The following is a 14,382-nucleotide window of genomic DNA, read 5'->3' as shown; positions in this document are numbered from 1 at the left end:
TATATGTTATGTATCTTGTCAGCCACAATACATCTTTTTCGCTCTTGAAGAAGCTTGAAGACACACGAAACATGTTGAGCATTGAATATCTACATGACACGAGTTAATCGACTGCGGACTTGCTATCCAGCCACCTTTTCGGACCGATTGCTACCTGGGATGATTATCCTTACGTCTGAACAACTACATATTTAGATGGTTTTGTATAGCTATCTCTTCATTATACTTCGATGTATATATATGATTTGTGGTTTTAATCAATGTCCTATTTGTATGTATTTTTCAATAAACTGATTCTTTTATAGATACTTGTTGTAGTGGTGCCTAAAAAGTCAAAAAGTCCCTCTTTTCTAAATTTTGAATGTCAAGACAGAAATGCTGAATGTTATGACAGAAATGCTGAGGCATAAACGCTGACAGAAATTCAGGGCCGAACATGACGACAGAAACGCTAGGGCAGAAATGCCATGAAAGAAATGCAGGGCCGAACGTGACGACAGAAATGCTGGGGCAGAAACGCCATGACAGAAATACTGGGGCGGAACACCCTGACAGAAATGCTGGGGGAGAATGCTGCGACAGAACTGCTGAGGTAGAAAATGCTATGACAGGTGCACTATGACAGAAAAACGCTGACACAAAACGCCTAGATAGAAACGCTGTGACAGAAACCTGGGGCTGAAACGCTATGACAGAAATCCTGGGGCTGTAACGCTATGACAGAATCCTGGGGCCGAAACACCATGATATAACACTTGTGACTGAAGCGGTGGATGCCCGGGAGGCGTGCAGGGATCCCCCCCATGATGCTCCACGTAAGTACTGGGAGGTGAGCTGGCGGGTGAGCATCCCCCCATGAGAACCGGGAAGTGTGCGGGCGATTCCTCCATGATGCATGGTGTGAGTTCCAGGGAGGTGAACTGGCAAGTGAGTGGCAAGTGGGTGGGTGGAAGATGGACAAACAGATGCCCACCCCCCAGGAGAAGCGGGCGGCCAGCCCCCCAGCACTGGCAGGAAACACAGGGATGAGGGAGAAGCGAGTTGGGCCCCCCCGACCATGTGGAATTGAGCCCAGCGAAGGTGGAGGATAGACAGACGACACCCCTCCCCGACCCCCCCAATACCATGGGAACCGGGCGGGCGGCACCCTGACCAAATGGAGCCCTGGGGAAGTGGGTGAGTGGAGGATGGATGAACGGATGCCCTCCCCCCCATGAGCACCGGGAGAAGCGGGCAGGCTGCATGCTGGCCACACGGAGCTGTGGGGGGAAGGATGGCCCCCCCACTCCCCCCCCGGCATGAGCACCAGGAGAAGCGGGCGTGCTGCACGCTGACCATATGGAGCTGTGGGGGGAAGGACAGCTCCCCCCGGCATTAGCGCCGGGAGCAGCGGCGGGCTGCACGCTGGCCACATGGAGCTGTGGGGAGGATGGAAGGATGGCCCCCCTCTCCCCCCCACATGAGCGCGGGGAGAAGTGGGCGGGCTGCAGGCTGACCACATGGAGCTGTGGGGGAAGGATGGCTCCCCCCTGCTCCCCCCCGGCATGAGCGCCGGGAGAAGTGGGCGGGCTGCACGCTGGCCACATGGGGCTGTGGGGAGGATGGAAGAATGGACGACCCCCCTGCCACGAGCACCAGGAGATGTGGGCGGGTGGGAGGCATGCTGGCCACATGGAGCTGTGGGGAAAGTAGGTGGGTGGAGGATGGATGGACTGACCCCCTCAGGAGCACCGGGAGAAGTGGGCGCCCCCCCACGATGCTGGATGGAGCATGGGGCTATAAGGGGGACAGACTGGCGGCCCCCATGATGCTGGTGGAACCCAGGGATGACAGTGGGGGGACCGGGTGGTCCCCGATGGTGCCCGGGAGAGGAACCGACACCATGGCTGCAGCTAACCGCCGCTCTGTAAAGAGGCCAAAGTGACGTGCATCCACCCAGAACCTCCGACAACCCGGCCCTGACAGAGGAGGAGGGTTAAACAGCCCTCTCAAACTCCTCCCACAAATACAGGCTAGCCTCTGGCCAGCCTTACACATGCACATTAGTATCTCAAAGTATAGGAGCAAGAGAGTCATTGTTTCTGCCAGGCAACTAGCATTTTCAGAAATGGCAGCCTCAATGTTTCTCTCATAACAGGCTTCATTTACATAAAACTGGGTTTAACAGGAAAGTGATAACCTATTGTAGACTCTTCTGTAAATATCTGAAACATTTGTAATTTCCATGCAAAAATATTTTAACACATTATTAGCAACAACATTTTAAATATGTTTGTAGTAATAAATTGGCTAATGTAGAGCTGAGTACTGATCAGGATAACTGAACACTAACCTAAAATTTGTATCAAAGCCAGCTCCAAAGAACTGCTGCAAGCTTGCTCTTTGGTAAAGATGCTTATAAAGCACTATGTTACTGGAAATAAAATGAGTTTACAGAGTTTTCCTCTTTGTCTTTTATTGGCAGGTCTGTACGTGACAGTGATGATGATGATGAAGAGGAAGATAGAAAGTTAAATCGAGGCTGTACTCTACAATATCAACATGCCACTTTGCAAGTTTTTACCCAATTCCACACTACATCTTCTGAAGGCACTGACCAAGTTATTACAATGCTGGGTCCAAACTGGATGGTGGAAGTTACAGACCTAGTCAATGATTTCATGCAAGTGGAAGACTCTAGAATAGCTGAAATGGTCGATAGTAATACTTTGGCAGGAAGAGAACCTGGTACCACATTATTTAAGGTCAGTTTTTTCAATGGGATAAAGTTGTATATTACAATGAAAAACTTTTTTGCAGCATTTGCCCTTTGCACTTTCTTTAAAGCAGTTGCAAAGAATCTATTTTTTATTATTAAAATAAAAAAACATGGTGTACTTACCTGCACTGGGCAATGGTAATGCACAGAGGGACCCTGAACCACCTCTTCTTAGGTTCCCCACCGGTGATCTTGGCTCCTTTCTCTTCTACTTGTGCCCCCATATAAACCTGTGTGCTATGGTGGCACATGTGCAGGCGCGCGCCAGGCTGTGTGCGTCTGTAAGCACACACAGTGTGCCCCCCACTTTAATTGACAGCAGCAGGATCCACTGGCTCCCACTGCTGCCTCTGTGTCTTGTTAGGAGAGAAACAGAGACCCACAGTGTTGCAGATAGGCACAGCCCTGGATTGAGATAGGACTCAGGTAAGTATATTGGGGGGGGTAATACAACTACTGGGATATTTTTTACCTTAAAGCGGAGTTCCGCTTAAAAAAAAAATAAAAGTCAGCAGCTACAAATACTGCAGCTGCTGACTTTTAATAGTCGCACACTTACCTGTCCAAGGGTCCAGTGATTTGGGGGAACGAAGCCCCGCTCGTCTCCCCCTCCTCTCTGCGGCGCCGGCATTGTCACTGTGGGTGCCCGGCTGTGGCTTCACAGCCAGGTATGCACTGTGCATGCGTGAGCCGCACGGCGCGCTGTGACTGGCCAGGCAATCATCTGGGACCTGTGACGTGTCCCCTCCCCTCCCCAAAAAAATGACATGCCAAATGTGGCATGTCAGGGGGTCACCTCCCTTAAAGCGGAAGTTCCATTGTTGGGTGGAACTCCGCTTTAATGCAGGTAATGCATTAAGGTAAAAAATGTATTGCCTTTAGAACCACTCTAAGTTGTGAATGAAAACACCTGTACACTATTGTTTAACAATTTTTTTGCAATTTTACTTAATATCATACAATGAAGAATAATTGTTGCTTAGTTTTTTTTTGTGATGTTTATTTTTTTAGGGGATTATGGATGGTGTACTCTAGCTTGCGTCCAAATCATACTCCTTTCTTCTCTGTATTAAAATCACAATTGTTTCACCTATAGCATCAAAATAATTATCCAGTTTTAGAGCCTAGGAATAAATTAAGTATTTATACTAAACAAATCCAAAGAAAAAGACAAAGTAAATCTTATAACTAACGGTGAAGGTTTATATCTAAAAGGAATGTTTATGGGTCTTCACTTTTTTCACAGGGGGCTCAAGGTGAGGTAGATGTTTTTGTTCTGAATAATGCTGTTAATACATATAAAATGGCATTCAGATATGAGAACTCCTGAATGATCTTTTTTATACTCACTAAAGAGCCAGGAGAAGGGGGAAGAGACTGCAAAAAAACAAACAAAGAAGGGTGCACCAGCCAAGTGCATTATCCCACAAAGTCACTTTATTAAGAAATTGTCATAAATTTCGGGTCCCCTAGAACTCTGGAGTGCACTGTGTCCAGGACTGTTAAGTAACAGACAAGTAGCTCGATGAGTGTTCTTTATTCACATGTTTGTGATGATATTTTATGAGAATTAATGTGCTGTGCCATACAGTGCCCACCATGTAATGTGCTGTGCCGTGCAGTGCCCACCATGTCATCTGCTGTGCAGTGCCCACCATGTCTTGCGCTGTGCCCACCATGTAATGTGCTGTGCTGTGCAGCAGTGCCCTCCATGCCATGTGCAGTTCCTACCATGTAATGTGCAGTGCAGTGGCCACCATGTCTTGTGCATTGCCCACTGTGTAATGTGCTATGCCATGCAGTGCCCACCATGTAATGTGTTGTGCCCACCATGCAATGTGCTGTGCCATGCAGTGGGCACCATGTAATGTGCTGTGCCCACCACATCATGTGCTGTGCCATGCAGTGCCCAACATGTCATGTGCTATACCCACCATGCAATGTGATGTGCCATGCAGTGCCCACCATGTCATGTGCAGTGCCCACCATGTAAATTGCTGTGCAGTGCCCACCATGTCATGTGCTGTGTTGTGCCCATCATGTCATGTGCTGTACCATGCAGTGCCTACCATGTAATGTGCTGTACCTACCATGTAATGTCATGTTCCGTGCAGTACCCACAATGGAATATGCTGTGCAGTTTTCACCATGTCATATGCTGCATCCACCATTTAATGTGTTGTGCCCTCCATGTAATGTGCTGTGCTGTGCCGTGCCCACCATGTCATGTGGTGTCATGCAGTGCCTATTTTGTCATGTGCTGTGCAGTGCCAACCATGTCATGTGCAGTACCCACCATATAATATGCTGTGCCCACCATATAAGGTGCTGTGCTGTGCCCACTTGTAATGTGCAGTGCCCATCAAGTAATGTGCTGTGCCTGCCATATCATGCCATATCATGTGCTGTGCCCACCATATAAGGCTCTGTGCCCACTGAGTGCATGTGCTGTGTTGTTCTCACCATGTAATGTGCTGTGTAGTGCAGCACCAACCATGTCATGTGCTGTGCCCACTATATAATGTGATGTGCTCACCATGTAATGTGCTATGCCATGCTCACTATTGAATGTGGTGAATAGGTGCCTACCTTGTCATGTGTTGTGCCCACCATGTAATGTGCTGTGCTTTGCCCACCAGGTAATGTGCTATATTCGTGTATCCACCATGTAATATGTTGTGCCCATCATGTAATGCACTGTGCTTCCCCCCATGTAACATACTCTGCTGTGCCACCCATGTAATGTACTGTGCTATTACCCCCCATGTTAAGTACTGTACTGTGCCCCCCAAAGACTCACTCTCTCTCTCATCCCCCCTCTCTCTTTCACACCACCCCAGCAGCACCTCAACCCCCTCCACCGGCTCTCTGTCTGCCGCTCGGTCCGGCACTTACCCCATCTAGGTGGCGGGCATTGGGCAGCGGCTCCTGTGTCCTTTCCTCCATCACAGCAGCCGTGTGTCTCATCCCTTCCTCCTAGGCATCCTATAGGATCGCTTGTCCTTTCAGTCAATCGGCTGATGGGCCTAAGGCCCGCTTCGTGATCTGCCGGTAGGAGGATCAGTGTTACAATAGCGACTAATCATTCGCTATTGTAACACACCTGGGTGGGCTGGGTTTGCATTCTCTGGGCCCTAAGCCCACCATATTCTAAAGCCTATTAGAGCCTCTGGATCTAATCAGGTGCTTAAAAAAACACCCCATCCTTTTGGAATTCATGCATCCGGCGTCTTGCAAGGGGCTGGATGCATGGATGGGGGGGCGCCTGTGCGCCCTTAATGGATGGGCCCCGCCACTGCCCCCCTCGCTCTCTTACCCCCTCTCTTTTCACCCCATTCTCTCTCACCCCCCTTTCCCCCCTTTCTCTCTCTCACCCCCTTCACCCCCTCTCTCCTACCACCCTCTCTCTCGCCATCTCTCTCTTTCACCCTCCCTCTATTCCCCTTTTTTCTCACTCCCTCTCTCTCATCTCTCTCACCCCCCCTCTCTCTCGTTCACCCCCTTTCTCTCTCTCTTTTTCCCCTCCCTTTCATCCCCTCTCTTTCAGTCCCCTCTCTCTCTACCCTCCCCCCTTTTGGAATGGCATGTTTAGTACACTACTGTTAGTATGCTACTGTTAGCCCTGCCTTTTGATCTGCCATGGGGGAGGGTGGCACAGTTTTAAATCTTCACCCTGGGCACTGGATGACCATGTCCTAGAACTGCCCACTACACACACACATTGCCATCTCCTCAAAGTACACATAGAAATTAAAGTTTGCTACAACACACTTGTTTCCATTGGAAAATGCCAGCAAGTAGAATTGGCCACAAACTTACAGTCCATCTGACTGTTTTTCTGTTGATGGTGTTGTCCTAAGAATGTTCATATTCCTATTAATAAGCCTATTCATTAAATGGGATCACAAACATCAGATAAGCATATCTTACGCAACGTCAACAAATTAAAACTATAATGCAAACTGTGAAAATACTTAGCAATGTTTAGGAATCTTGCTACAAACCAGAATTTGCGTTTCTTTGATCTTTAACTAGGACTTTTTTTTTTCTTTCATTTAACACTGATCTGTATAATCCCCTAAAGGTTATAACTAGTCTTAAAAGACTGTTGTAGCTGAATTGAAAATGTACTATCCTTAAGGTTTTACTAGGTTTGAAGGATTTGTTAACCCTTACTTATCTTTCAGTCTTGATGACATATTTATCTAAAAAATAATATTTACAATATATAGAGTTCATTATTCCATTGTCTATGGTGATAAATGCCTGAAACTACAGTTTAAATTTTTAAACATATATAAGAATTTCCAGCCTCGATTTTCTCTTCGCTTCTGCCTTAAATAGTTCAGTCATAAATCAGGGCAATAGCTGTGATTATACAGTATCTGACAAAAGTGAGTACACCCTTCACATTTTTGTAAATATTTTATTATATCTTTTCATATGACAACACTGAAGAAATTACACTTTTCTACAATGTAGAGTTGATTTACTAAAGGCAAATAGACTGCGCACTTTGCAAGTGCAGTTGCACGAATTTTCCCCAGGACTTAGCGAATGTGGTGAAGCTTCACTTCGTAAAGAATACCCAATCAGTTGCAAGGAAGTAGAAAAAGACCTAATTTTTTTCTTGCACATGGTTGGATGGTGGAAATTAGCAGATCTTTACCACAATACACAAATCTTGTAAAACACTATTAAAATTGTATTGTAATTGTAAAATACTTTAAAATGCCCCCAAGACACATCAAAATCACCAGCAATGCTCTGCTCACACTCTGTTCAAGTGTGAATGCAGGTAAAGGTACCAATTCACATAAAAATCTTGCCATCCGCTACCCTTAGTTTATTATGATTACTGGAATTCTAGAATAAGATCATCTATAACAGACACCATTGTTCAAGAAAATCTCTCTAATCTCTCTCATTGTTGGAGAGTTGGAACTTTTCAGCCAAACCTTGTCATTCTGTTTCAATGCATAGAGGTAATTCCATGCTTTCCATCCTGTGCTACATAGAATTCTGGCTATGAGTTTGTGTATTTTCTGGTATTTCCTTGCACGTGATTGGGTTTCTTTGAAAAGGGAATTTTCACTGTATTCACTAAGCTAAGTGAGAATTCTCTTGCAAAGTGAGCAGCCTATTTACCTTAAGTGAATTCATTATATATATATATATATATATATATATATATATATATATATATATATATATATATATATATATATTCAGTATCTCACAAAAGTGAGTACACCCTCACATTTTTGTAAATATTTTATCATATCTTTTCATGTGAGAACAATGAAGAAATTACACTTTGCAACAATGTAAATAAGTTAGTGTACAGCTTGTATAACAGTCTAAAATAACTCAACACAGAGCCAATAATGTCTAAACCGTTGTCAACAAAACTGAGTACACCCCTAAGTGAAAATGTCCAAATTGGGCCCAAAGTGTCAATATTTTGTGTGGCCACCATTATTTTCCAGCACTGCCTTAACCCTCTTGCGCTCCTCCACATTCTGTTTGAGGATGCCCCACAGATTCTCAATAGGGTTTAGTGACATGCTTGGCCAGTCCATCACCTTTATCCTCAGCTTCTTTAGCAAGGCAGAGGTCATCTTGGAGGTGTGGTTGGGGTCATTATCATGTTGGAATACTGCCCTGCGGCCCAGTCTCCGAAGGTAGCGGATCATGCTCTGCTTTAGTATGTCACAGTACATGTTGGCATTCATGGTCCCTCAATGAACTGTAGCTTCCCAGTGCCAGCAGAACTCATGCAGCCCCAGACCATGACACTCCCACCATCATGCTTGACTTCAGACAAGACACGTGTTTGCCACCACACACGTTTGACACCATCTGAACCAAATAGGTTTATTTTGATCTCATCAGATCACAGGACATGGTTCCAGTAATCCATGTCCTTAATTTGCTTGTCTTCAGCAAACTGTTTGCAGGCTTTCTTGTGCATCATCTTTAGAAGAGGCTTCCTTCTGGGATGACAGTCATGCAGACCAATTTGCAGTGTGTGGCGTATGGTCTGAGCACTGACAGGCTGACCCCCCTCCACCCCTTCAACCTCTGCAGCAATGCTGGCAGCATTTATACATCTATCTCCCAAAGACAACCTCTGGATATGACGCTGAACACGTGCATGCAACTTCTTTGGTTCACCATGGCGAGGCCTGTTCTGAGTGGAACCTGTCCTGTTAAACCACTGTATGGTCTTGGCCACCATGCTGCAGCTCAGTTTCAGGGTCTTGGCAATCTTTTTATAGCCTAGGCCATCTTTATGTAGAGCAAAAATTCTTTTTTTCAAATCCTCAGAGAGTTCTTTGCCATGAGGTGCCATGTTGAACTTCCAGTGACCAGCATGAGAGAGTGAGAGCGATAACACCAAATTTAACACACCTGCTCCCCATTCACACCTGAGACCTTGTAACACTAACGAGTCACATGACACCGGGGAGGGAAAATGGCTAATTGGGCCCAATTTGGACATTTTCACTTAGGGGTTGTACTCACTTTTGTTGCCAGCGGCTTAGACATTAATGACTGTGTGTTGAGTTATTTTGAGGAGACAACAAATTTACACTGTTATACAAGCTGTACGCTCACTACTTTACATTGTAGCAAAGTGTAATTTCTTCAGTGTTGTCACATGAAAAGATAGAATAAAATATCTACAAAAATGTGAGGGATGTACTCACTTTTTGTGAGATACTGTATGTCTGCCTTCCCAGTTGCAGCAAGTGTTGTCTTTGCACCCCCTGTAGTTTATTAGGCTACAGGGGAGACGAGAACATTCTCCAGACGCTATTAGTGGGTGTTGTTAATTGTGAAGTGATATGGTTAACTGCCCAAAAACTTATACCAAGTATTCACAGAAGAATAGCTGGTGACAAAACAGAAGTGGTGGGGTTTGTTGGGAATGGTGACAGAGGAAAAGAGAACCCCCCTGAGACTGCACAAAAGCCACCCCAGCACATCACTGTAATTGCAAATCTTTATGGGGTATGCAGTCACATGTAGCTCATGGAGCCCAGATATAGCAAGAAGAGTGAGCACAGCTGAGGATATTGCAGGTTGTTGTGAATTAGTTTTTTCTTTAAGTATATGATTTTTACATGGCATAAAGTAACAGTTTGGAATATGCATGGGTAGATGAAGGATCAGAAACTCTGTGATTGGTATGGAGTTACACTTTAAAAGAACCAGCCACCAAAGTTATTCATGGCTATGGCTACCATGTTACTTTAAACAGATATATAGTACACAATCATAAAACTATTTTTGCAGGTATTATCTTAATGATGAATGTTTAAATACATTGGGATCAGAGGGGTAAACAGGCTTCTGGGTGACAGTTCATTACACTTAAAATCTGCTTAATTTAGCACCAGACAGAAAAATGACAGTCTTTGTCTTCAGATTCAGTCTACACATGGCAGGTAAATCTTCCCATCAGCACAAGAGAGGCTTACATGCATCTTTCAGTGTCCCAGCCACAGCACATACAGGAAAGAAAGTCCCAGTTACCGGCCAGCTCACCCAGCAGGTCACAGTCAGAGTATAGAGGCTTCCATGCATCATCCAGGTCTCCTCACCACAGACAGAAAAACAGCCATCATCCAGCCTCTCTGACCATCTGCTTAATAAACAGGCCTGAAGGGGAAGTACCTATCCTCTACAATTAACATTGACATATGATTTGCCAAAGAACATCAACATCCACTTGTTTGAGAACAATTACTGTGGAAAAAAAAAACAGGTTTCTGGAACATTTTGATAATTTCTGTAGCTGGAGTTTCATAAGCAAAGATAGCGTGTAAAGATTTTTCCATATAACCATCTTTGTACATATATTACTCTGAGATGGCAAATTACCAGCTTTTCTAAGAGGATACTGAAAGTCCTTTGAACTGCATATTTACAACTGTAGTTAAAGGCTTTCATGATGGCACTATGATATGGAAATTAAGCTAGGATAAAGTGATATGCGTGGTACTCTCTGTGAAGAGGAATGTCATAGTGACTGATAATACTTATTTAGACTATATTTATTTTTATCATACAGCATCAAATTGCAGAACATATAACTCAGCAATGTTAATGAGATCAGACCTGCATTTCCTACAAGTTTTCTTGACAATTGCCAACTGTTTTTACATGAAGTCTATCCATTCAGATTCGAGCTTGTGTATATCTGAATAGTTATGCTGAATACCTGGGGACCCTCTATTTTTACAGTGCAATAGTATCTCTTCTGTTTGAATTGACAATTTCCATTGTTATTGCAATCCCTTTATTTGAAAATAAATCTTCCTTTATTTAATATAGGGTATTGAATCTTTATATTCTTTTACTGAATATCATTCAAATATCATTTTACTAGCAAGTAATCACACTTTATTAAAGTTGACTTGATTAACACTGAATTTCTTATTTACCTGAGCTAAAGATTTTGTAGTAGTATTGAAGAAGTACGTTTTCCTTTTTCTTTTTCTATTTCTGATAATGATAGCAGTTGTGATGTATGTGACTCGACTGTAATTCATGTTTAATTTTCAAAAGAATATATTAAAACAGTGTCTTGGGGTAGTTGAAGCAATAAAGGTTAATACCAGATTTTATCAGATTTTATCATGTGCTGAGATAGAGCCCACACTTGTATAAGTTGCTAAATAATATAAATGTGAAATAAGACAGAGCATTTATAGCTCATATATTTGTCATATTTTATTTTATTTTATGTTCATGGTCTTCTAACAAATGTTAATTCAGGGTGACTACTCTGAGGTTTGGTAGGGATTTTATATACATAATCAACCTGATTCCACAGTATTTTTACATTTTTTTGAAAGAAAACTTATTAAGATGCTTATAATTTAATGTTTTTCTTTTTACATATATTTGCAAATGGGTGAAAAACAATAATTATTCATGATCCCAGGAAGTTGCAGAAGTTAATGTGTTTAATGCAGAGCTTTTGAAACCAGTCTTCTGGAAAGTTAAATTAAATTGTGTGATACATTTTCCAAATGAAATTATTTATACTTTGCATTACATAACAGACATTACCAGAAAGTAATTTTAAGCCCCTTGACAGTCCAGACAACTATTGCACAGCACACAAATGTAGTGCTGCCTTTCCTGTTGTTGAATCATTCATAATTTACAGACACTTAAAATTTGATTTACTTAAGCCAAGCTGTCACTGCCCAATGCGGAAGGTGAAGGAGTGCAATGTCTCTAACATCTACCAGCTCTGTGATGTCGTCATGGAGGAGTGGAAGAGGACTCCAGCGGCAAACTGTGAAGCTCTGGTGAACTCCATGCCCCAGAGGGTTAAGGCAGTGCTGGAAAATAGTGGTGGCTACACAAAATATTACCACTTTGGGCCCAATTTGGACATTTTCTCTTAGGAGTGTGCTCACTTTTGTTACAATAATGGCTGTGTAAAAGTAAAAGAACCAAGCGCCAATGGATATGAAATGTAATAAGCACAATACCAGTCCAGCTGCAGTAAAAAAATTTTCAAAATGGCAATAGAAAATATAGTAAACAGTCCACTGCACTAGGTCCAGTAAAAAATGATATACACAAATATAGAACAGTCCCAGTAATATAGTGATATAAAGTGCTCATGCTCAAAGTTGATATATCGACTTCCGGTTCCGGCGCCGCATGGAGTAGCTGTCTCTCCTCACAGCTCTCGCAACCAGGACAAAAATCTGCATAAAAAACCGGCCCAGAAGCCCGCATCCACCCTCAAGCAACTCGGGCTCCAGCATCCAATACATGGACCGTTTTGTAGAACTCCGCGGCCCCCGTACCAACACGGCCCAGACGGCGCCGCCGGCCCAGCCGCAAATCGAGGCCCCGGCTTCGGCCTACACGGACCTGCACACAGGCGCCCAGCCGGCAGACATGGAAGTAAGTGGCAGTGCAGCCCCACACACATCTCCTCAGGCCTCCCAAGCTCAACCACAGCCACAATCCGTCTCTCCTCAGGCCCCTCTCTCTCAGGCCTTTCAATTATCAGCCCCCTCTCCACAGCTCACAGGGGACCATGCTACAGAGCACATAGCACAGGCAGTGGCAGCTCTCCTGTCCCCCATGATCTCAACATCTGTGGAAAACGCTGTAAATGCGGGGATGAAGCAAATTAAGGCCCAGCTAGGAGAGCATAACACCAGGCTACATGAGCTAGAACATCGCCTTTCAAACATGGAAGAAGAGATGTACCAAGCCCAAGCCACAGAACAAGCGCAGGACAAGACAAATCAATACATAATACAAAAACTTGATGATTTGGAAAATAGGTCCAGAAGGAGCAACCTGCGATTCGTGGGGATACCCGAATCGCTACAATCTTCTGCCTTATCAGACCTTTGCTCCCGACGCATCCCTGAGGCGCTAGGCATAACGAGCCCCTGCACGGTAGAACGCGCCCACAGAATGGGACCATACAATGAAGAGCGCAAGAATCCTCGCCCCATCATTGCTAAATATCTAAACTACTCCGACAAAGCTCTCATCCTCCAAAAATTTAGACAAACCCGCACACTCCAAATTGATGGTGTGAGGGTTCTGATCTTCGCCGACTACTCCATCGAGGTCTCAAAAAAACGCAAAGCCTTCCAACAAATATGCACAGAACTCTTCAAGCAACAAATAAAATTCACTCTAGCATTCCCAGCCACCCTACGCCTCAAGACACCCAGTGGTGAACAGCTATCCTTCCAGGACCCACCAGAAGCGGAAGCATACGTGCGATCGTTACTCTCCAACACTCAACAGCAAACCCCCTCCAAGGGCACCCCACTCAACCGCTCCCTGGACCAACGGAGTCCACACAAAGATTCCCCCAAACGCTTCAGATCTTCATACCCGGACCAACATCGCTTCACTCCTCGCTGAACTGAACATTGCAACCGCCATTGCGGGCTACCTAATATAACCTACGGACAGAGTATCAACTTGTCCCTTCTCAGGTTTTCTACCTTCCCTTTTACGGCATCACGTAATGTATAATGTTATATGTTTTGACGGTTCTCAGTTCTCAGAATTATTATCATTATATCAGGCAATACCTGTTTGAACACAGTTTTTTTTTTTCTATACGGTTATGCTCCCCTGGTCTCACTGTGTACGGCAACGTTCACCCTCACCCCCCCCCTAAAATTCCAGGTTTAAACCCATCTAGAGATGCCTGCCACCCTTCCACGGGCCAATTGGGCCCCAAACCATCACTGTCCTGTTATGGGAGTTGACTTACACAGTGATCCCATGCGGAAAAAAGTGAAGTTCTCAGCATTATTGTTTATGTTATTCGTTATGTTGCCTCCTCTTTATGGCATACCCCCCCTCTCCCTCTTCCCCCTTCTACAGGGCCCAAAACATCTCTCCCACACATCTAAAATGCCTCTTGACCACTACAAAAATGGCATACTTCTTGCCATAGCTGGTATTTCCACTCACCATCCACAAAACGATAAATTGTCATTATCTGCCCATACCCTTCACAACCCCCCCCCCAACATGAAAATAATCTCATGGAACGTAAAGGGTCTCAGATCCCCTCAAAAAAGAATGAAAATTCTTAGGCACCTTAGACG

General features: G+C 44.4%; 1 protein-coding gene across 1 annotated transcript in view; it reads left to right on the top strand.

Moving 5' to 3' along the window:
* The window catches only part of TMEM132E (transmembrane protein 132E), a 741,227-nt gene that overhangs the window by 712,025 nt on the left and 14,820 nt on the right, over nt 1–14,382 (top strand). The window contains exon 7 of the mRNA XM_073615123.1: nt 2,465–2,744. Within this exon, the coding sequence (XP_073471224.1) occupies nt 2,465–2,744 (280 nt within the window). The remainder of the gene's footprint in view (nt 1–2,464; nt 2,745–14,382) is intronic.

This window comes from Aquarana catesbeiana, linkage group LG02 (assembly GCF_042186555.1).
Source record: "Aquarana catesbeiana isolate 2022-GZ linkage group LG02, ASM4218655v1, whole genome shotgun sequence".
Classification (NCBI taxonomy): domain Eukaryota; kingdom Metazoa; phylum Chordata; class Amphibia; order Anura; family Ranidae; genus Aquarana; species Aquarana catesbeiana.
Note: the sequence above shows the minus strand (reverse complement) of the source record. Positions and strands in the feature narration are given on the sequence as shown.